Source organism: Eublepharis macularius, chromosome 6 (assembly GCF_028583425.1).
Source record: "Eublepharis macularius isolate TG4126 chromosome 6, MPM_Emac_v1.0, whole genome shotgun sequence".
NCBI classification, from domain to species: Eukaryota; Metazoa; Chordata; class Lepidosauria; order Squamata; family Eublepharidae; genus Eublepharis; species Eublepharis macularius.
The window spans coordinates 102,552,242-102,578,514 of NC_072795.1; the positions used below are offsets into that span (position 1 = coordinate 102,552,242).

At 40.2% G+C, this 26,273-nt stretch overlaps 1 protein-coding gene across 1 annotated transcript in view; it reads right to left on the reverse strand.

The window, feature by feature from the left end:
* Positions 1–26,273, reverse strand: part of HECTD2 (HECT domain E3 ubiquitin protein ligase 2) — a 70,063-nt gene that overhangs the window by 27,593 nt on the left and 16,197 nt on the right. Inside the window, exons 3-8 of the mRNA XM_054982977.1 lie at positions 25,288–25,426; positions 18,251–18,353; positions 14,748–14,837; positions 3,618–3,682; positions 3,153–3,198; positions 1,053–1,162 (exon numbers count right to left, since the gene is read on the reverse strand). Of these exons, the coding sequence (XP_054838952.1) occupies positions 1,053–1,162; positions 3,153–3,198; positions 3,618–3,682; positions 14,748–14,837; positions 18,251–18,353; positions 25,288–25,426 (553 nt within the window). The remainder of the gene's footprint in view (positions 1–1,052; positions 1,163–3,152; positions 3,199–3,617; positions 3,683–14,747; positions 14,838–18,250; positions 18,354–25,287; positions 25,427–26,273) is intronic.

The window sequence follows — 26,273 nt, forward strand, 5'->3', positions numbered from 1 at the left end:
ACAGGAAAAACAGTTATTTTTGTCCTACACATTTATTTTTTAAAACTACTTATACCTAGCCTCATTCACTTAAGCTTTAATAATATTTTTACAAACTGCAACCAAAACTGGTTTGGTACTACATGAATGAACCTTGGAGGATCCCCGTTTTCTTTTTATCTGCTCTTGTAATCCAAACAACCAGTGGAGGCTGTAATTCTGAGAAGTGCATGAAAAGCGTTGCTTAATTCTTTCCTTTGCGGTTCTTTAGCAGCTCAAATATGTCCAGGCTACATTGTTTCTGCTTTGAAAAAAAATCAGAATCAGAGCACTTAGAGCTTAAGTCATGTTTTTACAGTGCACTCCAATGTAAAGTTACTCCAGTCTAAATTCACTCATTTCAACTGGTTTAAATTGGAATAACTCTGCATAGAACTGCGCTGTAAAAAATCCTGTCTACCAGCAAAACAATTACATGATTTTTGAATCTTTAAATTAAATATATAAATTATTCTCTGTTTTTTAACGTAAAAAGTTATTTGGCGTTCTCAGTTCTAAAGAAAGGATTCTGTATAACATGCATATTACCAAATGTGTAAAATTTACCATGTACTATATATGGTAAAATACATGAACAATGAAAACTTAAGATATTATTCATTTTCAAGCCAAATAATTGAGATCTGAAGAAAATAAAAATGGACATACTTCCGCATAATTGCATTGGTTGGGTGGTTAGTTTTTATACTGCAGTTCCAAAAATGAACAAGGTATAACTACTATGTAGAACATTCTATAATTTATGGGCTGGGATCCAAAGTTTTTTTGTGCTAATAGTGATGCCTTCCACTAGTAGAACATGTGTAGTCCATTAGCTCCTTACACCAATGAAAACTCACTTCATCAGAAGAAATGGGATCTAAATATTGAGCTGCGTGCTTTAACAGCTGCTGGTATCCCAGTGATTTTTAAAAAACTAAACAACTAATCCAATGAATACTAGCTAGATTGCAAAAGAACTGATTGTTAATTAAAACAGAGAAACTGTGCAGAAACAACAGATAAGGGTTTACTTTTTAAACCAGTGAACTAAGAAGTGATGATCTCCTTCTGTTAAAGCAGAAATCTGTCTTAGCAGGTGAGCATAAATGACATATGTTGATGCATTACTAAACAGAGGATTCTGAAAAAAATATTAAAAGTACTTCGTTAGTATAAACATTAGACTTTACTAAGAAACACAGTAATAATACTATTGCAAAAATTACACAGTACTTTTATTTGCTTGAATTGAAATTGTTATAAAGTAACAGATTTTTCCTCTCCACCATCCTGTTGCCGCAAGCTGGTTCCACCCACTGCACTAAAGTCACACACTGAATTAAGACAGATTTCCTACACCTTTAGCAGCTATCTAGTATAACGTTAGTGTCTTCACAATACTTCATACTGAGCCTGGTCACTGACAGCCAAACTACAAGTGATGCCTTACACAGGTTGGACACTTGTCAGCTTCCCTCAAGTTTTGATGGGAAATTTAGGCGTCCTGGTTTTACAGCTTGGCTCTCCATTACAGTTGCAAGACCAAGATGCCTACATTTCCCATCAAAACTTGAGGGAAGCTGACAAGTGTCCAACCTGTGTAAGGCGTCACTTGTAGCTTGGCTCTGAATAAGATTCCACTTTCTGAATTTTATTGCACTAATTGGTTCTTGGGGGTGTTAGGACATTGTACTTTATGAAGCACATCCAAGATATGATGGAAGAACTCCTTTCTGAGTACAAAGTTTGATACCCCAATTATATACATTAAAATGATGTTGAAGTTAGCAAAGCAGCTTGATGTGGCACCTTCAATGAATCAACAAGTGTGCCCTAGCGTTGTCTCACACCAATTCTCTGTTCAAATAAGAAACACATTGCACTCGCTGGATAAATGCCCAGATAACAGACAAATTTAAGGAACGTTTCTGCCTTGCATACTAAGTAACTAGTACACTGCTTGGAAAGGTTAGCTTCCAAGTGAAGTTATTCTTTGGCTGGTCCTAAATCAGCAAGTGACACTAAATCTGATGTTTTAAAAAAAAGGCTTTTCACATGGGGAACTAGCAGTCAGAAATCACACATCTGGATAAAATCTGTCCATCAGAGTTCTGAGTATATTGACTCTATTTTTAAGGCTAGTAACTTTCTAAAATTTTTTGAAAGGGTTCCACAAACTTCTATTAATACTGAACCAGAGTTGAAGAGTCAGAATGATTTCTATTTTTTTCTCTTAAATGGAATGCATTGCAAGTATATTTTTCATTCTTTTTAAAAAATATACATCTTTTTGGGTTAAAGGTAGACTGATATATCTCTGCAAGTTCAAATACAGCCTCATGTGCTTATATGCTTGAGTAACACTAGTGATAATTAGACGGAGAGTTGCCAGACTGTTTCGTACTAACTTTCCCAGGACTCCTGGTCTTTACTGTTCCAAGGGAGAGAGGGAAGGAATAGGCAGAGCAGCTTTGCTTCAGCTGAGAGCGGAACCACAAGTGACAAAAGCCACAGGTTGGACACTTGTCAGCTTCCCTCAAGTTTTGATGGGAAATGTAGGCAGCTTGGCGGAATGTTGGACAAGTGACAGTTGAAAAGTCCATTGGACAGCAGTCAGAGAGCCAAGCTGCAAGACTAGGATGCCTACATTTCCCATCAAAACTTGAGACAAGCTGACAAGTGTCCAACCTGTGCCTTTTGTCACGTAGTTCCACTCTGAGATGCTGAGAGATGGCAGTTGATGCCCAGTTGCCAACCTGTGTGTTCTTTATTCCCTTCCCCCTTTTCCCTTCCCCCAGGACTTCTAGTCTTTTCACTGTCATACTCCTCAGGTGAACATTTGAATAATGATTATCCATAACTTGGTGCACTAATGTGCAGATTGAAGCAATAAGCTATCATAATTATTCACAAAAATTATTCACCAATAGATGTGTCAATGTGCCTTTTTAAGTACATCTAGTCCCTAATTGTAGTTATACTGATTTTGAGGCAAAATCAATACAAAAAATCAGCGAGCAATACTGTAATAAAGACAATAAAAGGAAAAATCACCAAATGTACTGTAACAGAAAGGCTCTAGAGGTGCATGTATACTCCCATAAGTAAATAAAGGTTTCTTTACTTCCTACCTGTAGAAGTATAAAATATGCTCTAAGATCATCTTTTGTTCGTGGCCTGAAAGCAAATGAATAGACCAGCAAATGAAAGTTACAATCTGAGTGTGCATACATACGTCATAAATGCATTTAAGATGCAATTTCAACTTCTTTTTTAACCACAAGGAATTGGTGTGTGCACGTACAAAAAATATTATGCTAGTCCTTTATACATTTAATAATTTTCAGCTAGTTATAACTGTTTATAATTTTAAGAGAAATATATTATTGTAGGGGAGAGAGAGAGAGAGAGAGAACAAAAATAATAGGGCTGGCTGTTTGAGAAACAAAAGACTAAAGCTCTTGTGGATATGTAGAACAAGCAGTGAGGTTCTCTGTATAATTTGTTCTGTTATAATAAGATTTTCAAATTTCCATTTCAGCAGAAAATATAAATGACTTGCATGCTAGAAACATGTATTGGGTTGTTATAATTACCCTTTCCATTCCTGTAATAAACCATTAATTGTTCCCTTTAGGACACACTTCTGAATATCTTGAGGCTAGAACAAATGAGAAGAGAGGAAAAAACACTATAACTAGCATTTTATCAAAGGAGCCATTTCTACATTTATCGTTATGACCATGTGGCTAGATCATCACTCAGAAAGTGTTCTTATCAAAAGGCCTGGGAATAAAGCACAACTCACACTGTTATCATCGCAGAATACCAAAACAAAACAAAACAAAAACAAGAGAATATAATTCAAATTTTGAGGAAACTTTTAAATCTACTGTTGCTATTCATTTTTATATATGTTCATTGAATTATTACTTAACACCCCCCCCCAAAACCTGGATAGGATATATCCTATATTTTGAATTCTTTATTTTTCCAATATGAAAGTCATCAAGGTCTCTTTCGCTGCTCTGCATTTCACTCTCCCCTCCCATGGTTTTACTGGGATATCAGTGATGCAAATCCTATGACAATGTCCACCCAATGCTTAGTGGGGCAATGCAAGTGCACAGGCTTGCATAATTCCTAAAGTCTCATATTTGCCATAGTGAAGGGATGGCATTCGACTGAGTCCGTGCACGTATTCCCAACTGTAACAAAGGCAATAATCGATGGGTAGGCTAAGATTTAAACTATACATTTCAGGCAAATACATGTAATAGTGTTACTGAATAACAGTTTATCATTTATACTATGCTTTCACTGTTCAAAATACTTCACACGCATTATCTTGTAGTTCTTATGACAGACTTGTACCATAGACCAGAATAATTATCCTCACACTGTAGATGTGGCTGAGGCTGTAAAAGTGAGTCATTTGGAGAGGGAGAATGATTAGCAAAGAAAGAGTTAACAGTACGCCTTTTGCTCTCTCGCCCCCCCTCCCCCACAAGCCCTATATCTGTGTCCTATTTTCACCTTGACAGCTTGTAGGGAAATGAGCATAATTGCTCTGGCAAGAAAAGACTGATAGGAACCATTCCATCAGAATAGTCATGACTTTATAAAAGGGAAGTTAGCTAAATTACACAGAGAAACTCTTGTGCTAATGTAGGTTAGAGAACCATTGACAAGGAAATACCTTGGATGATGTTAAGTTCAGACTTCCAAAGGCAGATGAAAGAGAAAAGCTGTACAAACAAGCTAAGTATGTGTGTAAAAGTATACATAAAGCTGCAGTGAGTGAAACTGGCATTAACAGCTCAATTCTAAGGAGGGGGGGGAGAAAGTGTTCAGGAAGCCAATGAGCCCCCACGATGGTGCATTTGCCCGCTATACCATTGTAAACCCCATTATGTTGCCATTCCCCTTTGGCGCCACTGTGCATGGGTTCCCTGCCTGTATGTGGCTGCAGCAGCCAGGCACGGGCAGTCCTGTGGAGCAAATCCTTGAGCCAAGCTGGGGGGCAGGGCAGGAGCTAGTTGGCTCCCTAAGCTGTTTTGGGTATGAGAACTTCCCCAGCAGCAGTGGAAAGTTACACCTCAAAAAAGGTGGCGTAGTCCATAGCAACCCATTGTAAGGGAAAAGTCACCCAGAGCCTGGTTCTGCCCAAATGGCCCAGTAGAACATAAGATGCCAACTACCACGGTGATAATTTCTCCTGCCTCCCCCTCCATGGTGGCCAAGTTCCCTCCCTGGAGCTCAATCATTTCCCCGTCCACCCTACATAACCTCCGGCATCAACCTCTTCCTTTTCTTTCCCACAAATACACTGTAGGCAGCAGGGTGGGACTTTGAGTGTTGCCTATATGTGTCTGGTAGTGATGGGGCACCATGGAAGATTCTCCACCAGTACTGCCGCTGCTGGTGTCTGATAAGCCAGGCAAAATACTGGTGCATGTGGGGGGTGTTTGATGCTGGGATGTGGGGGTGGAATGTGGAGCGATGTCCTGGGATCTCTGGGGGGATCCATCTCCATAAGTCCAGGCCATTCTCCCTTTAGCTGTTCACGGGGGCAGGGAACCAGACCCGGAGCTTGAGCCTGCCTCTCCCCAACCCTACTAGCCAACTCACCATCTTCACACTGAGCCATGCTTATCAGAGTAATACTCTCTGTTTGGCCCCAAATAGCTCCTAAGGACATCACAGCTGCAGGGGTGGGGGAATTCCCTCCCAGCTTTGGGAGGTTCTGAAATGAAAGACAAGAATGCCCATTGGAATCAACAGGAGAGACTAGGAAACCCATTGGATATTGAAAAGGGATTTATTTTATAGTACTCGGCATGCCAATTCAACCTGCCCTCCCCCTTCAGTCAATAACCTCACACAGAATTAAGACACCAAATCAGTGATCTATAAAGAAAATGTGTTCTTTATTGTTTATAAATAATCCAGATGCATATTTCCTCTCTCTCTGGATTATATGCATAAAGACCTGTTACATCAGGGGATCTTATATAGCCTTAGTGCTAGCTGTTTACAGAATAATTGCCATTGGTTTACAGAATAAAAGATCAAAAAGGTTAATATAAACACACTTTCAGATGCAAAATTATGCATTGCCCAGAATGCATGGCATCTGACAAGCTTGAGTAACAAATAAATTACACAAACATTTGAAATGCTGAAGCCATATTTTTGTTATACTTCTCGGAAGAAGCTCATTCAAGGTTAAATCTTAATCATAACCAGCAGATGTTTATACTTTGCTCAGTGACCCTTCTCGCCTACCCAAGACCTACATTTTTCATTTTTTAAACAACATATATAACACATATAACACATATAACTTTTTTTCAACATCAATTCTAACATTTACAATAAGAATTTTTTGTGATTTGTGATTTTAGTGTCTTTGAGAGCTTTTTGAGAGGTAAAGTGCTGTGCTATACTGTGTTGAACTTTATTTGCTTGGTTAAGGAGACTTTGGTGAAACCTTTTGTCATCTTGAGTAGGAGTGTGCACTTCAGGTTTTTTACTTGAGTCAGGCCTCATTTGGAATGATTCAGAATTTCTGGTCCCAGCATTGCTGAGCTGATTTGGAACTACTGAAACAAAGCTTTCTTTTCCCGTCCTCTTGCTTTGTGTAGTTGTTCTAAGTGTTTTATTTGGTCCATTATTTCTTGTTTTTGTGCCACTTTGTTCTTGTTCCGAAATGAGGACATTGAGATTAGGTGCCCTTTTAACACCACTTTTAGAGCATCCCATATTATATGTTGTGGGGTCTCCTTTGTTGTGCTTTCTTTGAGATATTTCTTGATAGGTTGTTCTATTTCTTTGGTATTATTTGTATCATATAAGAGTGATTTATTTAGGGTCCATTTTCTTTCTTTGATGTCCTTTATTCCTAATTCTAGTATACAGTTTATCCATTCGTGGTCTGTCCTATATCCGAAGCTTTCACCTTATTTGTTAGAGACTTTGAGATAAGGATAAAGTTGATTCTTGAATATGTATTGTGTCTCTTTCATTGTTGTGAGTCCTTGGGAGTCCATCAAAGTTGTCTTGTGTTGAAATCTTATGTTTTTGGAGATCAAGATCAAGACTCCCCCAGATTTTGTTGAGCCTTTGGCATGATATTGCTTTTGGATTCAATTAGCTTTTAGTTTGAAGTTATTGGTGGAGTGGATATGAGTTTCTTGAAGTAGTGTTATTTCAGGTTTCCGTTTGGTAAGGTTAGCTAGTATTCTTTTTTTTTAATTGGGTTGTTAAGTCCTTGAACATTGAGAGAGATGATGTTCATTTTTTAGTACATTCTGAAGTTTTACCTGTAGTAGCTTCTTTACGAAAGAAGTGTTGGTTAGGTGCAAGATCAACAATATTAAAGAAAAGTTTTTGTTAGCTTCATGTCAATTGGTAGTGGAGTGAAAATAAAAAATAACAATAATTACATACAGAGTGTATAGTAAGAATAGTATCGTAACTAAAAGTTACAAAACCAATATGTATATAAATGTGTGTGTGTATTTATTCTTTTTTAGCCTGAGTTATATATATAAATAATTTTATTACTTTTTATTTTAAATATTAAATTTAATTTGATTGTATATTTTTATATTAGTTTTATTTAATTTCCCCCCCACTCTACCCTGTTTACAAATACATTTAAACTACAAATAACAATATAGAACTTTCAAGTAGCGATGCTACAATTTTCTTGTTAAGTTCAGTAACATTAGACTTATCTATATATCAACGAGTTTATCAAAATAAATATATTTTTTAACTTCAGTTGCCCTTTCCCACTTTGTGTAGCTATTCACACTTATTGTTATGCCTTGGATCACCCCAGTTGTTATTATTATTGTTTGTAAGGAGATGGAACAATTTATCTATCTTGGTATTTAAACAGTCAATTTTATCTAGTATAACACTGACCGTTTTAGCAGTCAAGAAGGAAAGTTCTTTTAAAGTATCAGCAGCAGCGCTTTCTTTAACTTGATAGTCTCTTTCTTGTAACCTTGTAGTAGAAACTCCTCCCTCTTCTATTTCCCCTTCTCTATGTTGTTCAACAATATTGTCCTCTAGCACCTGCTCAGCCAATAGGGCAAAACAGTTTGAGGTTGGAATCTCAGACAGAATATTGTCTTTGGAGATAAAGAAATCATCCATCTTGGTGTAGCTATGCTCTGTGTAGCTATGCTCTGTTTAATGGAATAGGTTGTCCCTCCCACCTCTTTCCCTCCCTTAAATACTCGAACTCTCACACAGGATAATCCTAAATGCCTTTTACTTGTTGTTTTAACATAAAAAACCCTTCAAATCTAAAAGCCTATATTAGTTTCTTTCTCTAAGTTGTAGTGAACATTTGGATGTCTACTGCTTAATCTAATTTAATAAAAGAGAGATTAGTGAGATATTAAATTTAAATGCTTAATTTCTAACACAAACCAAAATATACATCCCTCTATAACCTGAGGGGAATAATTCCACTCAGAATATTGGTAAATATACCGGACAGCAACAGTATTATTTCTTGGAGAGCTTTTTGAGGGATTTCCTTCCCCTTCCTTCCCCCCAAATCCCAATATGAATTCCAACAATATCTGTATATAATTAGCTATAAATCCTCTTATTTCATTTGCATTGGTTTTTTGTAACTTTTTATGTATTATGCCTAACAGGGATCTTTCTCCCTTTGTGTGAGGTAGATGAGTGTTCCATCTTGCTTTTTTGAGATGATTTCTCAAGTTCCATTGGGATGGAGATGTTCAGATCCTGTAATAATAATATGCCTGGGTCATAATCGAGATGAAATATTGTCTGTCTTTGTACTTGAATTGCAGGTTGGTGTGGTTTGTCCATTTGTAAGAGATGTGGGCTTGTTGTAATGTTTCTGTTATTGTTTTAAATACTTTTCTTTTGTTTAATATTTCACTTGGTAGGTCTATGAAGACTGAGATTGGTGTTCCATTGAAGGGAAGTGCAGATTGAGTTTTAGCAGTGTCTAGTATTTTCTTTCTTGTTCTCCAATCTGGTATGATTACTAAGATATCTCTTGGTGTTTTTTTCTTTTTCAAATTGTTTTGTGACCCACTTTGATAAGCTTTAACTATTATGAGTGCAAGACCTTCTTCTAAGCTCATAACATTTGCCAACCAATTTGCTAAGAATGAAGATCTACTGAGGATGTTGAATGCTCATCAATACCTCTGAATTTTAAATGAGCTTGCTGAGATAAAAGATCTAGATTAAGTATTTTCTCCTGCATACAGCTGATTTCCCTTTGAAGCTCTTGGAGTGTTACTCCTAGCTCTAGGGCACACTCAGCTTTTTGAGAAGCTTTGTTTACTGAAATGTTACGCTCCTTGGGCTGATCTGCTAGGGGTTTAATTAGCAGGGTCATTCTTTCTAAAATGCTGTTTTCCATTGATGACAGTAATGTAGTTAGTGTTGGGTCAGGAGGGGAAGTCCCCAGTTGACTTACCGGGCTTCCCTTGGCCACCATTTACTCCATGCTGCTTTCGTCTTTGCTCTGAGGGCTATGAAAAAAGTCTTGAAGGTTTTTTGCAGTTTTATATTTGTCTTCTTTTGTTCTGATTCGTGTTTGCCCATTTTTTAGTTGCTTCAAAGGAAGCATAGCTCTTGTTTTAAGGGTTTTAGGTATACCCTTAAAGCTCCTGAGGAGGGTTGGAGCTTTCTCCTCAGGCATCTATTCTTCTATGTGCTGATACCACGCCTCTACCCGAGACCTAGATGACCTGCAGGATATTACAGCAGGAAGAACTAGAGCAAGCCTATTGTAATATTTGTGCTTTTAGCTGGGATGTATGCTCACAACAAGATTTTATAGAAAGAGGTCTAAAAACTCCTTTAACAAATATGATGGGGCATGAATGCTCATTGACTTGCATTGGCTCCCTTGAAATACATTACTGCATTGAAAAGATGTGAGGGAAACGTGGGATGGACTTTGGAAATCTTGCTCTGGGGATGAGATGGTAGCTCCTGGAGCAGTTTCTCTGGTCCCAGGGGCCATCATCCCATTCTGAGGACTGCCATTCCATCCCCAGGGCATTACTCTCGAGGTCTACCCCATATTTCCTTTGCATTTTTTCAATGCAGTAATGTATTCCAATGGGGCCAATGCACATCAATGGGCATTTGTGCCCCCCCCGCCATATCCAATAGACATTCAGTCCTTTCCTATTGTTTCCAATAGGCATTCTTGTCGTTCGCTTCAGTGCCTCCCCCCTTCTTGTCTCCAAGGAGCCACCTCTCCAGGCTCTGAGACTTGAGGGGCTGATCTTGTGAGCCAAGGGCTGTGGGCTGTGGGTTAGACCCTAGACAAGTCCTACTGCTTTTCTTGTTTTACTTTTCTGGGAGAGGGGTGCCCGTTTCTTTGAGTGGTGGCTGCAGGGGGAGGGGAGGAGGTTTGTGAATGAATGGTGCTTCAGATGCCAGCCTGGCCCTGGGGAGGGCGGATGGGTGGGTGCCATGCCTGTACCTCCAGTGTAATCCCTCCCCTGGTGGAGCAGGGCTCCTCTTGAGGCAGGTGCCTTTTTTGGGGTCTGGTAGGCCCATTCGTAGGGGTCTCATTGCCCTGCGCACCTGCACTCTGCAAGGCAGGTGAGTAGCATTAGCAGCCGGCAATGGCAATTGCAGCCTCAGAGTGGCTACACCTTTCCCTGCCACTTACCATGCTGTCAACTGCTGCTGCCCTGCAACTGATGGAGACTGGTGGGGTTGCTAGGGAAACCATGGAGTGTTTTCTCCTGGCTTCACCTGATGGGGCTTGCCACACCAGCATAGTACACCTGCGCAAGTTCTTTGGGAGAGACTGAGCGGTGCAGGAAATCTATGGGCGGCCACACAATGGTGGCAGACCAAGACTTGGGATTGTACAGCCAGTTATCTATCCTTTGTATGCAGATGCATCCTTTGCTAAATCTCTGTTATAAACGCACATGTTGGAGCAAGTTATTATTCCCTCTTAAAAAGGAAAGTGAAACTGACCGAGCCTTTGGGAAGCAAACTCAGTTTCCTGGCTAATATTGTGACTCCCTTCATGTGCTCCTTCTCATGTAATTTGTCTCTTGTAGATCGGCTCTAAGACAGACAAGAGTTTGGGCAGAAACAGTTCTAACTCTCTGCAGGTGCTAGGGACAGAAGGGGCTTTATGGAGGAGGCTGATGGTTTGGATAGAAGTTCCAGTATATCAAGGCATTAAGATATAGGGAGTCTGATTCGGTTTCATTTTCCCAGCCATGTCGGACACTCCTCTCCGCAGGTCCGGGAGGAAGCGCCCGAGCAGCCTGACCGGGTGGTTGACCTGTGAGGGTTAACCCCCAGGACTCCCAGTGAGGGAGTCAGGGTCCAGAGTGCTGCGGGAAGAGCCCCCTGAAGTCGATGCAGGGGGTAAATTGCCCATTTGCTCCAACGGAGGCCGGCAGACTTGCGCAGCACATCGCGTGCTGCCGGGCCATGGAGAACGGCAACAAGCAGATTTAAGGTGAAAACCTGTAAGTAAGCGAATCCCTTCTATTCTTCCAAGCGTATGCGAAGGATTGGTGGGAGTTGAAGCTAAGAAGGCTCGGATATCTTCCCCTTCATTGAGTTTTGAAACTTAGTTGGCGTACTCCCCCCCCCTAAGATGGCGACGAAAAAGCAGAGTCCGGCCGTGGGCAAATCTGTTTCGGCTGCATTGCAGGGGAAAGGAGAGTCTCTTGAAGAGGTGGTTAAACGGTCGGTAGTTGAAGCTATGAAGCCCTTTGTTGATAAGCTAAATGAAATCGGTCAAAGGGTTGACACAATTAAGAACAAAGTGAAAACCATTAAAGACGTAGTGTCTGGGGCAGAGCAATCTGCTTGGGAAAACGCAGCACTCATGAAAACTACAAATTTAGAAGTAAAGCTTTTGGAGAATCAACTGATAGGGCTACAAGTGGAGCGTGCTCAGACGGTATTGCGTCTTCAGAATGTGAAGGAGGAGGAAAGTGAAAATTTAAAGGACTTGGTGTCGGAACTTTTGGCGTCATCCGCAAAGGCAACTAAAGAAGAGTTAAAAAGCGATATTCTGGAAGTCCGTCGGACATCTTCAAAATATGCAACGAAGCGTCAGCTTCCTCGTGAGATTATTATTGACTTTTCATCTAAGAAGACTCGGGATACCATTTTATATAATTCGTATAATGTGGACTTGGACTTTCTGGGTAACAAGGTTAAGATATTGAAGGACGTTCCATTTTTAGCTCGGAAAAGAAGATTCAAATACAAAAGGCTTGCAACTCTTCTGAGGAAGCGTGAAATAAAATACAAATGAACCAGGCATCTGGTTCAGTTATAAAGATCAAGCCTACAAAATAACATTGGAAGCACAGCTGAGGGACTTTGTGTTTAATCATCAAGAGTTCCAGCAAGGAGAAGATCCAGAATCTGAAGGAGGGAGTGGGGAGGACGGAGTGAGCACAGCTATTGTAGCTGTTCAGAGAGAGCTGCGACCGAGACGCAGGGGGGGAAAGAAGACCTGATCCTGACTGTAGTTCGTATTTTATGAGATCTACCAATCTAATAGCATATTAGAAAGTTTAATTTTAAATAATTGTATTATGAAGGGAATGCAAAACTTGTAGTTGTAGTGTGTGTTTTTTATATGTTGTTTCTTCCCTCTCCCCCTGTTCCCCTTTTCCCCTTTTTGTAGTTTTCGAGTTTAGTAATTAAAAAATAAAAAAAAATATTAAAAAAAAAGATACAGGGAGTCTGAGAGCTGAAGTGACTGTGATGGAAGAATGCAATGATCTCAGAAAGAGGAACCTGAACAGACTGAAAACAAAGTAAGAAATGATAATGAACCAAGGAACAGAGGCAAAAAAGGAGCAAGGAGAAAAGAGGCTCCCCAAAAAATCACAGAGTTCATAACAATACAATCCACTGTCATTGTAGCATTATGACCTACCAACCTGAGAGGATAATTTGGGCTGATAAGTAGTGGTCAAATTTGTTGGGTATTGTGATGCACAGGAATGATTCCAGCTCTACCTCTCCTGGGAAATAGCCAATGAGAGCTGGTGGAATGCTGGGCTAGTGTCAGTTGGAAAAGATGTTAAGACAGTTACTGAGGGAGAAGATTTTTGGAGCTGCTGGAGAAGGCAACAGAGATACAGCTGGCTGTTGACACTTGTTCTGATACATTGTAACATTCTCTATTTAACCACAATGTATAAGTTTTAAAATCATTCACTCCAGTGTTCTATGTTGTAAATAAAAGGTATTCTTATTTCTGGTTTAACTTTGGCTAGCTTGAAGTGGTTGGCTGTGGGAAAAATAACAGGCACAGACACATGAAATTCAAATACTCTGGACATGAGACTGGGCCAAATTTAATTAAATGGTGGCAATGTATAGAGAAAGTAATACTCCTAGCTCTAGCTCTATGAAAAAAAGTCTTGAAGGTTTTTTGCAGTTTTATATTTGTCTTCTTTTGTTCTGATTCGTGTTTGCCCAGGCAATAGCCCTGGGCAGTAGCTGGGTGAGGGAAAGTAAATATAGGGAAAGGGCTGCCTGTCTGGTTGAGCCTATGGGGACAGGAGAGAGAGGACATGATATCTGGTGTGGATTTAGATTAGGGTTTTCTGCCTGATAAATGGAAGTTAGGCAGGTGGTGCATTGTGATGGCCCTTAACTGTCTGTGAATCCCCAAACCTGTATAGGGAGGCTTATGGTGTAAGGGAGTCACAGGTATTAATAGAGAAAACTGAAGAGCTGTGAAAGGTGGGTGATTCCTGCCTTCTCTTGGGTAAATTACTCCAGAATGAATTGCTTACTTTTGACTTTTCCGTATAAAACACACTCAACTACTCTCCTTTAGGAATACTATATTCATTTCTCATTTTAATAAAACAAGACATTTAGTAACCAATGGATTCCTGCCTGTCCTTTCAGACTGGAAGATGAATGATTTATCTATATGTGTCTGCAAAATAATAAATGTGTACATTACCTGTAGTGATGGGCAAACTCCTCCCAGCTCATTTTGTAATTGGCTGAAATTGCCCGAGAAATATCAAAAAAAGTTTGGGTTTTTCTAGAGTTCTGTTCCAGCTCATATTGTTGTTGCATTCTGAGCTACGGAACTCCCCACCGGTACTTTCCATCGGTCCCACTCCTCCTTAAAATATATCATTTTTAAGGGGGTGGCGGTTAGGATAACTGAGGAGGACTAGCAGCAGTGACTGGTAGAAAAGTGTAACAGCATCCTGAAAGGTTTTGCTGCTCACATGAAGTATCCACTAATACTGAAGGTGTGAAGGGCTGACACCAGGTCCATTATAACTAATACTGAGATTTTATAAGTTGGTTTGGGCCTGGTATTTTCAAACTGAGGGTTTTCTTTCCAAACTTCTGGGAATTTCCATTCCAGATTTCAGCTGTATTAATACTTTATTCTGAGTTAGTACAGTTTTGTTGATAATCTTTAGCATGCCTTAATAAGATGCAACTGTTAGCAATGCTTAATAAATGCTTTAAATTTAAAAGGCTGTCATAGTAGCAAATATATTCATAGCATATAATTTTTGCGTGGAAGATATTTGAACAATAAATTAGTGGTATAAGAAGACAACATTGTTCTAATTATAAAACAGCTGTGATCTGTACAAGAATGTATCTCCATATTCACAATATTTAATAGAAAAATCAGATTTTTTAAAAAAAATCTAATTTTTACTTACCGCAATTAGCAATGCATTATAAACAGCATTCACAAATTTAATATCAACTCCACAGTCTTCAATGGAATCAAATGAGGCATCAACATATTTCTGCAAATGTAAATAATACATCAAACAGCTAACTAGTTTCATATATTTCCAAGGTTGCATTACAAATACAAATTCTAGAACTGTTCAATTTATTAACCTTACCGTGCAATCCTAAGGGAGGGAAGGCTGAAAGTAATCAGGAAGCTGACTAGGAGTTATACCAGCACATCTCAGGCTTATGCTGCTGCAACTCCTTCCTGTGATGGTGCAGCAGCCTGGCACCACTCTGCCTGGGTCCCCATCCAGAGCCCAGCAGTGATGGCTAGGAGCTGGCAGAACTGGGGTGTAGCTCTTTGTGCAGGCGTGCCAGGGGGCAGGGCATGAGGCAGTCTGCTCCCTAAGCCATTTTGGGCATGGGGACGTCCCCAGAAGTGACAGTAAGTTATGCCTTGAAAAAAGGTGGTATATCCTATTGGTGCCCACAGTAAGAGAAAAGTTACCTCCTTCCTGTCCAGCCCTGCCAATCAGGCCCAATGGAGCAGAAGATGGTGACTATTGTGTTGACCAATCTGCTTGTTCCCCTGTGGTGGCTGAGCCCCCTCCCTGTCAATCATCCCTCCCCCCATGCTACCTAACCTCCAGCCAGGCCTTTTGGCACATGTGGCGGAGCGGGTGTCTGCCCTGGGGCATGCAGCCTGAATGGAAATGTCCACTCTGAAGAGCTAGAGTTACTCCTTTGGGCTGGCATAGAAGTGTATGCATGCCCTCATGGGCAAGAACACCCCAGGGCAGAGACGGTTATGCATGAGCGAAGACCAAGGCACTGGCTGGGTGGGGCCTGGTGATAAACCTCACTTCCTCTTACAAGCGCCCTTGCATCTCTTGTGCATGTGAACTGCTTGGCGAGGGTGCTGCTTCTGAGCCCACGGGTGACATGGTTGCAGAGGCGGGTGGGGGTGGGATAGCCCAGGGACAGTCTGGCCAGCACCAGCTCCAGGAGCAGTCGAGCTGGTTGCGAGGCTCTTGTCGAGGGAAGAGAGGCATCCTGCTGCAGACCAAGTGCTTAGTTCTCCCCAACTCTCAGCCTGAGGGGGGAAAGACAGGTGGAGATGGAGCTGGCTGATGCAGGGGATGAGCCTGGCACCAGGGAAGTGGACATGGAAGGAGATGGAGGTGAGGAGAGAGCAGCAGGGCCTGGGTGGTATGCCTGGGGTACGGCCACCCAACCTGAGCTCCTGATTTTGATCCCCCTGGGGCCAACAACACACACATTCACTACTGGAGTGGTGGCAAATCTCTGAGCCATGATCGCTTCATGTTGAGCCACAGCAGCAGGAACAGCTGTCTGCCCAGACTCTCGGCAGGTCCATGGAGCCAGTGATTACAGGGATCCTGTGCTGCGGGCAGGTGCCACATTGTCCAAAGGGGGCAGGGCAACTCTGCTGGGGAATGTGAGGGGTCCAGTGAGCCAACGGGGCAGGAGGACCAGGAGCTGAGTGATCTGGGCTCTGGACCAGAGGGAGATGTTGATCCCATGCCAGGGGCACAGGGCCCTCATCCTGCTCGGTACATACCCCATCCTCCACCATGTGGGTGGCAATTGAGAGGGAGCAGCTGGAGACCCACCACGGGTGGAGGGAGGCTGTGTCCCAGGGACATGAATGCATAGCTGGGTTGGCTGCATCTGTGGTGGCAGCTACAGACCACCTGGGGGATCTGCAGGCTGTCATATGTGAGGGCCAGACACGCATTGAGAGGCTGCTTGGGCAGCTTATGGCTGCAGCTTGCAAGCCCCCATCCTGCCACAAGCCTCCCTTCTCCCACCAGCAGGGGTGGCCTGGGGCACCCAGCCCTGGTGACATGGCCGGACCCCCACTGGTGCGAGCAGCATGCCATTGGGTGGGTTCCAGCCCCCTCCTCATCCACCAAGGAGTTTGTACCCTCTGCAGCATGCTCTGGGACCACCCCAGCTGGACCCCCCCCCCCGCTATTCCTTCCCATGTAAGGGGGAAGTTGCCCCACATCTCCTTCACAGCAGGCTGCATCTTCTGGGGAGGGGGTGTATGAGTGCATCCTGGGAGGGAGGTGGTGGTGGGGCCCAGGTGCATGATGTCTCAGCTGTTGGTCTGACCATTGCTGAATTATATACCGATTTATATACTGCCCTTCAGGACAACTTAATCCCCAGTAGTTTACAATGTGTGTTATTATTATCCTTACGACAATCACCCTGTGAGGTGGGTGGGGCTGAGAGAGTTCTGAGAAGCTGTGACTGACCCAAGGTCACCCAGTTGTCTTCAAGTGGAGAAGTGAGGAATCAAACCTGTTTCTCCAGTCCTGCCACTCTTAACCACTACACCAAACTGGCTCTCACAGTTGTTGTGACCCACTGTTTGGTCTCACATTGACCTCCTGGAGCAGTGTCAGACCCTTACAAACTATTGAGTGAGTGCCATTTTGTCCTGTTTAATGTCTTTAAAACAAGGACTGGTAATCTAATAACACAGTCCAATTGCCTTGCTGAATTTTTTGCATTATTCAGCCATCAAGCCAGATCTTGGAAGCTAATCAGGGTCGCCCTTGGTTAGTAGTTGTAGGGAGACCTCCAACAAAGACCAAGGTTGCAGAGGCAGGCAATGGCAAATCACCTCTGTTAATCTCTTGCCTTGAAAACCCCAGCAGGGGGTCACCATAAGTCAGCTATGAATTGACAGCACTTTCCACCAGCCATCTGCTACCCTCAAATAATCTTCTTTAGGTATGATCTTTATGCTTTCTCTTATTATTGAAAAACATTTTACTAAATTACATAATATCAGTCTCCCATTTTATGAAAGGCCTTGCTTAGATATGCCAAACAAAAATTTAGTCTGATACAAGACAGGGATATAGTCACACTTACAAAAGTGGGAGGCCAGCATTAATGGGGAGTGGTGGGACTGTGGCTCAGTGGAAGAGTCCTTGCTTTTCATCTAGAAGGTCCCAGATTCAATCCCCAGCATTTCTAGTTAAAAAAGGATCAGGCTGTAGGTGATGTGAAGGACCTCTACATGAGATCCTGGAGAACCGCTGCCACTCTGAGTAGACAATGCTGATCCTGATGGACCGATGGTCTGATTCAATATAAGGCAGTTTCATGAGTTCATGAGACTACCAAGGTGACAGAAGCTGTTAATGAACTGTTTCAGCTATCTGATTAAACTACTCATCATAGCATCAATCACATGTTTCAGCTATCTGATTAAACTACTCATCATAGCATCAATCACATATAAAAGTGAAAAGGATGAGTAGATTTACAGTGCAATTCTAAAAAGAGTTATTCCAGTCTTACTCTATTTAGGATTGCACTGTTAATCCCTCACCTACCAAACAGAATATTCTTAATTCATCTAGCTACTATTTTCTGTTCCTTGGTTTTTATAAATAATGTATATTGCTAGCCAATGTTAAAAAATAAGCTTTTTTTTTACCTTAAATGCAGTATTGACTTCTGGAAAAGAATCAAATGTTGTTGAATAAAACTCATACACTGTTTTCCAGTCTCCTGATAACTTAGCTTTTTCTACGTCCTCTCTAAACAGAAAGTACAAAAATGCAATTCATTTTAAATACAGCTTTATAGAACATTTTACAGAAGCAACCTCATCTACATTTTAGAGATCCAACAGTAGTAAATAGTAACCTGAGTAATCTCTTTCCTATATGTTTTAAACATCTAAATTCTGCCTAAATTGGTATAATTACATTTATATCAAAATAGCATTTATAACTATACAGAGTTTAAAATGAGAAATATTTACATCCTTTTCGCATGACAGAACAGAGTACACTGGGGATGGGATGCAAACAGCACAACTACATGCTCAAGGACATGATGTATTTCTTGGCTCAACATGGCACATGGCAAATTCATTTTGTGGTGGAGAGGTTTCTAAACTCAGTTTTTGATTTGGCATGATGTCTGCTAGTCAAAGAAATAAAAAATATTGTGTTGGCATGTCCAAGCCCTTGCTTAGATTTGAACTTGCTCTTTCTATCCTAGCCTGGACATTTTCAACATAAACAGCTCTAAAGGTCTAAGATCAGCAGAGTCCACCCTTTGAAGCTACCATTTTCTTCAGATGAAGCAATCTCTGTAGGGTGGAGATCAGTTGTAATTTTGGGAGAATTCCAGGCCCCACATGAAAGTCGGTAACCTGAAAGAGCAGTGAAAAAACTGCATCACCCATCTCTTTTTGTGTACGCATAAATCTGCGGGGAACTATTCCATTCTAATCACTAGCTTTTAGCCAGGCACAAACAGCATGGCAAGTAATGAGCATTGACTGCACCTGTCACGTCATCATACATCAACCTTAGTCTTCCATAGACCCTGGGGGGAAGAGGAGATAAATCATGCCCCATTTACCTCCTCCCATAGATTTTATTTATGTATCTGCTTGTATGAACTGAACACATACCATTTCAAATCATTTATTGCGCTGAAAATTTTAAATGTAGAAGATCAATTGACAATTAGATGCATTCACATTTATTTACTATTAACTTGTGAACAAAATTAATCCATTTGTGTCAAGCTATAGAAAGCCTAATTCAAGAGGATTCAGATCTTGTGTCCTTACCTGTCTACCTGTGACTTAACTGCAGTGATCCAGGCAACGGTCATCTCTAGGTTAGATTACTGTAACTCGCTCTATGCGAGCCTACCCTTGAGCCTGGCCCAAAGATTACAGCTGGTGCAAAATGCAGCGGCGCGTATCATTATGAAAGCACCAAATAGGGCGCATATTACACCAATATTGCGTGAGCTGCATTGGTCGCCAGTGGAGTATCGGATCAGGTTCAAGGTCTTGGTATATTGACCTATAAGGCCCTGTGTGGACTGGGGCCAGCGTACCTGAGGGACTGTCTCTCCCTGTATATTCCCCAGAGGACCCTCAGATCGGGAGAAAAGAAATTATCAGTCCCTGGCTCCAAGGAGGCCTGCCTGGCCTCGACTAGAGCCAGAGCTTTCTCAGTCCTGGTTCCTACCTGGTGGAAAGCTCTATCTACTGAGACTAGGGCCTGACAGGATCTACTATCTTTCCGCTGGGCCTGTAAGACAGAGTTGTTCCGCCAGGCTTATGGCTGAGGCTGGGCCTCTGTTGGCTGGAAGATACAACATCTACCCCCCTCCCTATGAGAACTGCCCACCACTGTTCTTAAGCTGCTGCTATGTTCAACTGTACTTTTGCACTATTTGTTATTAACTGTATTGTCGCCATCAAGAAAAAGAGTGCTATTGTTATATTTTTGTATGATGCTTTTAAATGTTTTATATGGAATGTTTTAAATGTTTTTAATGCTGTTATCCACCCTGAGACTGCTTGCGGGGAAGGCGGAATACAAATACGATAAAATAAAAATAAATAAATAAATAAATAAAACTTTCTACTCTGATAGCTAAACCAACATCTTGTTGAGGACATAATTGTCTGTTATTTATGTAGCACTCTATTAAGTACAGTTCAAGATTTAAAAACATTTAAAAATGTAATACTATTAGCATGGAACAGAAAATGGAAAAAGACCTGGGAAGACTATTGAAACAAACTGAATGAAACTGATTGTAAAGGATAAGAGAAATGTCATGAATGAGAAAAGATGGTTCCTTTTTTGTAAAGTAAGTGATATCAGAGAAAAGAGAATTATGGCTTAAGAAGAAATGAGAGAAGATAAAACAACAAATAAAAGCCAAAAGGAGGATTGTGTCAACAAATTAATACAGACAAATAGAGAGGAGGTGATGGTAATAAATAGGAGATTACCAAATATAGTAAGAAAAAGGAAACCAATGAACAGGGTGGAAAAAGAAGAGAGGTGTGATCAAGATTTATGACATGAAACTGAGTTTAGGCAAGGGTCAGAAAGTTGAGATGATTAAAAAAAATTACACAGCCAAGGTGAGATATAACAAAAAGGTCTTGGTAGAGTAGAAACTGATTATTTTAGGGATACCAAGGGAGAAAAACACCTTTGTTTGAAATCAAAAGTTTTAGCTAAACTTTTCTTGGCACAATTTACACTGTGTGAGCAGGATGATGACTTTTTCACCAACCTTTGGATTTTAGGTTAGGGACTGTGAGTTTATTACCACAACTCCTTCCCAGATCTAAAAATCCTTTCTAATATTTAATATATTTTTATTATGGAGCTTATAAAATAAAGAAAGCATAGTTTGGTACCAGGGTATGATTGTAAGGCACAAGTTCAACAATCTTGCTGAATGTGGGTCTGATCAGTGCTTGGATGGGATACCTCTAGAGATTCTTATGCATGCTTTCCTGAGTTCCATTATGGAAGAAAAAAAATAAACAGAATGAATGTGTGTATGTATTATGTGCTGTCATGTCATTTCCAACTTATGATGGCCTTATGAATGAAAGACCTCAAATGTGTCCTATCTCTGCTCAGATTTCGCAAACTGAAGGTCTTGTGGCCTCCTTTACTGAGTCAAGCCATCTCATTTTGGGTCTTCCTCTTTTCCTACTGCCTTCTACTTTCCCAGCCATTATTGTCTTTTCCAGTGAGTCAAGTCTTCTCATGATGTGACCAAAGTATGATAGCCTTAGTCTCATCATTTTAGCTTCTAGGGAGAATTCAGGCTTGATTTGATCTAGAAACCACTCATTTGTCTTTTTGGTTGTCCAAAGTATCCATAAAACTCTCTTCCAGCACCACATTTCGAATGAATAAGCTCTCTTCCTGTCAGCTTTCTTCAGTGTCCGACTCTCATATCCATACATAATAATGGGTAATACCATAGTTTGGATTATCTTGATCTTGGCCCCCGGTGACACATCCTTATCCTTAAGGTCTTTTCTAGTTCCTTTATGACTGCCCTTCTAAGTCTCAATCTTTTTCTGATTTCTTGGGTACAGTGCCCCTTTAAGTTGATGACTGAGCCAAGGAATAAAAAATCTTTAATAATTTCAATTTCTTCATTATCAACCTTAAAATTGTATGATTCCCCAGGAGTCATTACTTTTATCTTCTTGATGTGCAGCTGTAATCCTGTTTTAGCGCTTTCTTCTTTAACCTTCATCAATAGTCATTTCAAATCTTCACTATTCTCTGCCAGTAATGTAGCTTCATCTGCATATCTCACATCGTTAATGTTCTTTCCATCAGTTTTCACCCTAGCTTCTTTTAAATCTAATCCATCGTTCGTTATATGTTCTGCATATGGGCTGAACAGATAGGGAGATAATACATTGTTGTCTGACACCTTTCCAATTGGAAACCTTTCTGTTTCCCCATATTCTGTTCTAACAGTAGCCTCTTGTTCAGAATACACGTTGTGCATCAAAGCAATCAGATGTTGCAGCACACCCATTTCTTTTAACACCCTCCATAGCATTTCTAGATCCACATAGTCAAAAGCTTTGCTGTAATCTATAAAATACAGGCTAATTTTCTTCAAATTCACGGGAATGCTCTTTTAGTCATTGCAAATTTGCAACTGGATCTCTAGTGCCTCTTCCTTTTCTAAACTGAGCCTTAATATCTGGCATTTCTTGTTCTATATATGGTAAGAGTCTTTGTTGTAGAATTTTGAACATCATTTTGATTGTGTGAGAAATTAATACTGCATTCTTTGGCATCCCTTTTTTCATAAGTGGAATGTACATTGAGTGTTTCCAGTCTGTGGGCCATTGTTTTGTTTTCCATATTTGTTGATATTTTCTTGTTAAGATTTTGATGGACTCAGTTTCTGTAGCTTGAAATAGCTGTATTGGTATACCACCTGCTCCTGGTGATTTGTTTCTCCCAATAATTTTTTCTCCCAATGAATAAATCAAAGCATTTAAAATGCCCATAACTTTTATAACACAGAAATGCCAAATCATTTTAGTGATTTTGCCACATGCCCTAAATATTACCAAGGGGATGTATACCAAAGTTAAATCTAGAGAGGCTTCATTTACTATCACTGAAGTTGAACTGAGCTTCTGTGGAACTATAGAATTAGAGGAAATGCAGAGATGGATCTTTGTTCCAGAAATTGCCCCGGTAACTTAGCTACATTTGAATTTTCAGAAATTCCTGTGGCTCTTGCCTTACTTGTAGCAGCAGCTCATGCTGGGAGACTATCAGCTTCTATCATCGAACAGAAGTATGGAGATTTATAGAATCCAATCCTCCTACAGAAGGACATCAGGAAGTGGTAGTGCTATCAACTCTCATGCCTCTGCTGCCACCTCATGAAATACTCTGGTAACGTAACCGTGTCAGTGCTCTGTAGGGCAAGCTGATACCCCTATAGAAAATCACAGCATGGCCCACTGATGTTTAATTGTGTTAAACAGAGCAACAGGAATAGGCAAAATTAATTGGATAACCTAGATCTAGATACTATATCCTACTTTGTCAATGTAATTTTTATTCCTATATTTTCTTTCTACACAAACCTATATATACACAGTGTTATGGATATAGCTAGAACGAGGGGAATAGTTGCTGGATATGACCAAGAAAGTAATTCAAGATACCGTTAGGGAATTTGGGGAAGCCCCCTGTATACCAGTTGAAATCCATTGATTTAGATTACTTAATGCTTGTGAATGAATTATTTCTACACCCTTTTTGTTTAACTTCCTTGTTCCTATAATTAACAACAACAATGAAAAGGCTTCAAAAAAGCACAGCAAGTACTGCAAGTAATTTTCAATACACACCAAAGGTTATAATTGTTTATGTCTACGATTTTTAGTCTCAGTCTTGGGCATGTTCCTTCCTATGTTATGTTATAAAACATAATGGTGCCATGCAGAGTGTTTTTATTACAGTGACCTTTCTAAATGCTAGTCATCATGACCTATCAATTCATTTGAGGAAATCATGTAACTTTGATTTGATTATTTGAAGACCTGTTTGTTTATAGAACCATATGAGATCCTCTGTACTGTAAACAATATTGTTTTGTGTTGCTGGAAAGGTATAAATAAAGATGCTGACAACTTATTGTTATGCATCCTACTGTAATAAGAGTGTGCATCAGGATTATGTGAGAACTTCTCATAATAAACCTTTTCTGCTTCTAAGATCACCAAGTTGAAGCCTTGATTTATTATTCAGACAAGGAGAGAAGGCGGACCTCAAAATTGGCAACAGAGGTAATAAACATCCCCCCTATCTTTGCACACATAAACAGGGCTAGCCTGGCTCCATAACTGGACAGGCCACAAAGGGAGTCTAGAGGCCTAGACTCTAACAACCTCGGGGAGTGGCATAAAACAATAGAAGCCGACAATTGTATTGCTATATGTAGATTAGAAGAGTTGTCTAACTCATATTAATATATACAATGTACCAAGGCCCAGGTGCAGGGAGTATCTGAGAATGGCAGGGATGTCTAACTTCATAGAAGCTGGCAATATTACAGAGTTACTGGAGAAGGGTCCAAAGATATTCAGATGTATGAGAAACCTGTAATCACTAATTTTATATAGACGATGGTCATTTTCATATATCTTAACCATTGTGCAAAATCATGCAAAACTCACGGAATGACACGATTTCCAGTCATGACTTCGTTTTATGGCATGATGACGTCAGAAATCACACCACGAAATGGAATCATGATGGGAAATAGTGCCATGAAGATGCCGTCAGTCTGTGAGTTTTGCACGCTTTTGCGCAATGGTTAAGATGTGTGAAAATGGCCTTTGTTAAGACAAGAAGTAGCAAGAATGAACTATTATTATATGTTTCAAGAAGATGCTTCAAATATGGATAACCTTGTTTGGTGTACAAAGTCATAAGATAATAAATTAGCCAAGAATTTGAGTCTTTGAAGCAGGATAGACATCTGTTAAGAGAAGGTTCTGAACCCCTATAAATATGACAAGTTTAATTGATAGAGAGCTTCTGAGAATGGGCTCCTTGCCTGTGACCTTTGTATCTTTGGATAAAATTTTGTACTCATGTAATTGCTCTCCTTTAATTATCAATGTAGTTTAAATGAATGGTGTAATTTTCTGTTGATTGAGTTGATATTAAGAATACTGAATGATTACTTTGTAATAATAAAGGCTTAAAATGGAAGCAGTGACTCCATAATTGTGTTACTTGTGCACGATACCCGGTAATGAGCCTAATATGTTAACTGTGGTGCACCTCTTCCCAGGAGTTAAATGATCTGATATAGGAAAGCTATCTAGACACTCAAGGCTTCTTAAGTACATGTCTACTATATCTGAATCAGGCCTGACCTGAGTCATCCAGAACAACTGATTTATAATTTTTATATCTGAGTATATATTGGAAGAGAAAGGAATAACACCATCCCCCAGCCTCAGATATTATTTTATTTTTGAGGTGAAGGGGACTCCATGGCAAACTGTGACATATAACCAGGTTACTAATTCCAAAGTTATATCAAGCACTATTTACAATAATTATATTATAACAATAAAAAGAACACAGCAAAATTAGTGCATTTACTCAAAGCAATAATGCCACTTACTGGAAGTCTTTCGCAGTTTTGGTTTGGATGGGAAGAGGAGCTTCTGAAGAAACAGAAACTTTCATTTCTACTGGAAGTGTATCTATAGAGTTGCGCTGTTTTTGCCTAACATCATGGCCAAGGGGAGGAAGCTCTTTCACTGAATGAGAAGTAAATAAAAACAATTTATGAAATCTCAAGTCCAAACAGTTTCTCCCTGTGTTAATCTGATTCTCCTCATCTAAAATGATAAAATAATGACTTCTGAAGAAGCTGATTATCAGGTAATGAAAATAAAGGGGAGCGGTTGCTGTCCTTTACAACACAGAGAGGGAGAGATAAAATTACTCCCATAGGACAAATGCACTAAACTACTCAGGTTCCTAGGAGAGCTGGTAGCTACTCATCTAGGCTCAGAATGTGGCAGGTTTATTCTACTATATTACAAGGAGGAAATTTCCAAATTGTTTATACTTCCCACACAATTCCTTACAGGCCTGCACCTTGTTGCAATCTAGTAGTGCTAGCCACATTATTTTTCTTAAAGAAAATATTATTTTTAAAGCTATTTGAAGTTAATTGTTTCTACTATGAGTCTGAGACCCAGCTTTATTACAGGTGAGTTGGAGAATGCTGTGAATGACTTTGTGGAGGTGGTAACAGGTGGAATAAAGATGATCACCATATTAAACTCAATTCATAAAAGATTGAGGTATTGTCAGTCAGTACTATATTTAATCATCCTCTCCTAAACAAGATTAACACTATTAAAATCCCAGCCAATAACAACTCAGAAAATTAAAAGTAGAATGAACCCAGAAGTATAAAAACAGCATAAAAACCTAGAGCATTGGTATAAAGCACTATGTGTGATGTTATAATTAGCCATACTTATAGGATCAAGATGGTGGCCTGTCTGCAGGCAATACAATGCATTTGTTTTCTTTGCTGCTGAATTTTGCTTTTGGGCACAGCTTGTTATTGTTCTAATGTATATGTATATTTTT